This window comes from Limulus polyphemus, unplaced genomic scaffold (genome assembly GCF_000517525.1).
Source record: "Limulus polyphemus unplaced genomic scaffold, Limulus_polyphemus-2.1.2 Scaffold3270, whole genome shotgun sequence".
In the NCBI taxonomy this organism is placed as follows: Eukaryota; Metazoa; Arthropoda; class Merostomata; order Xiphosura; family Limulidae; genus Limulus; species Limulus polyphemus.
Window position 1 is genome coordinate 130,226 of NW_013668880.1, and position 1,787 is coordinate 132,012.

Consider the following 1,787-nt stretch of genomic DNA (forward strand, 5'->3'; position numbering starts at 1 on the left):
AGGATGGTCTGTTAATGTATAGTAGGATGGTCTGTTAATGTATAGTAGGATGGTCTGTTAATGTATAGTAGGATGGTCTGTTAAAGTACGGAAATATGAATGCCACTTGTTGATTATGATTTGGCCAGAAATGTTGATCACATGATTAGTTTATCTTTGACGTAAGATCTAATCATTTATGTGTTTTAAATAAACCACGTGATTTTTATTTTGTTACACACTTTGAGAGCAACTATTTGAGATTGTTAGTATTCTTTAATACAACTTCACAAAGTTTTTCATTGGGGTTTACCTACATCTGTTAGTCTGAGAATAAAGAAAGTGTACTAAAATATAATAGAACTGACAGAAGTTTTTTCAAATAAACGTACGTAATAGAATATCGCGATAGTTGTCTTATCTTGTGATAACAGGAGTGATTTGATTACTACATTGTCTTACACCTACTCCGGTATGAGTTCTTTTCTTTACGTCCATGTAACATATTTTAGAAAAATGAGAACAACACTTGTTACATGTCATAATTTGGTGCAATCTATGAAGTGCGTGCATTTTGAGTTTGTTGTAAGAGATAGCTACGATACAATGATAAACACATTAACTCAAAGAAGTATGAATAATGGCGGCTTTAAAGATTTGGGCGTTTCGAGCTGCTAGGTCAAGTCTTCATCATTTCTTCTCCCTAAAAGTCTCACCTTTCCTACGAAACCGCTGCCGCCGGTGATAAAGAGACTTCGACCACGGTAGAAATCAGTTATAGGTGATGTCTGCTCACTGGTAACTAGGAAAGGACCTGTAGACATTCTTGTTCAGCTGCTTTATACAAGAAATCTTTTCCACTAACGAGCGTCAGTTTCTAAACTATAGAAGCCATAAAAGTTGGTTTATAGTTAGAGCCCATGATCGAAAAATAAAAAATCTCACTATTACTCGTTTTCCTTGACCGATTCTGTATTCAGATAAAATCGAACCCTCTAAGAATAATTTACCTTAATATGTGTTAGGAATTCTAATTAAAAAGATGAGGTCAGGTTTCTACTTTCGAGATTTTACAGATCATTTCTTTTGGCACCGATGTATATTCAACACTTTATAAACTCCTGAAGATCGAGAAAAACTATAGCTGGTAAAATAATCGCTGATCTCAATAGAAATTTTCATAATGAACATTTAAAAACCAAAACAAAACGAATAAACTTGTAATATGTCATGTGTGTCTGTCTCTTTGGAGAAAAGCACACACACACACACACATGAAATGTGTTTTGGTTTTGCTAAGCAACTACACATTTATTATAAAACTGTCTTGTCTCTTAATGGCTGGAGAACAAAACCTTGTCGAAACGTTGTACATTTGCTGTCATGTTAAACTTATATTAAAGTTTTTCTTCATTACCCATTTAAGCCGCCATCATCATGTTAAACTTATATTAAAGTTTTTCTTCATTACCCATTTAAGCCGTCTCCAGCCACTATTAGTCTCAAAGTGGGTTCCTCGTCATCGAATTTGTATGTATTATTAGTTTCGTTTTGGTTACAAGTATTATTTTGAGGTTACTTACTGGTTACAAGTATTATTTTGAGGTTACTTACTGGTTACAAGTATTATTTTGAGGTTACTTACTGGTTACAAGTATTATTTTGGTGTTACTTACTGGTTACAAGTATTATTATGGTGTTACTTACTGGTTACAAGTATTATTTTGAGGTTACTTACTGGTTACAAGTATTATTTTGAGGTTACTTACTGGTTACAAGTATTATTTCGGGGTTACTTACTGGTTACA

At 33.4% G+C, this 1,787-nt stretch overlaps 1 protein-coding gene across 3 annotated transcripts in view; it reads right to left on the reverse strand.

Annotated features, from left to right (window-relative positions):
- The window catches only part of LOC106469033 (putative fatty acyl-CoA reductase CG5065), a 30,127-nt gene extending 29,290 nt beyond the window's left edge, over window positions 1–837 (reverse strand). For all 3 annotated transcript variants that reach the window (XM_022397431.1, XM_022397430.1, XM_022397432.1), the window contains exon 1: window positions 696–837. In XM_022397431.1, the coding sequence (XP_022253139.1) occupies window positions 696–803 (108 nt within the window). In that variant the 5' untranslated portion in view covers window positions 804–837. The remainder of the gene's footprint in view (window positions 1–695) is intronic.
- Window positions 838–1,787: the final 950 nt, after the last annotated feature.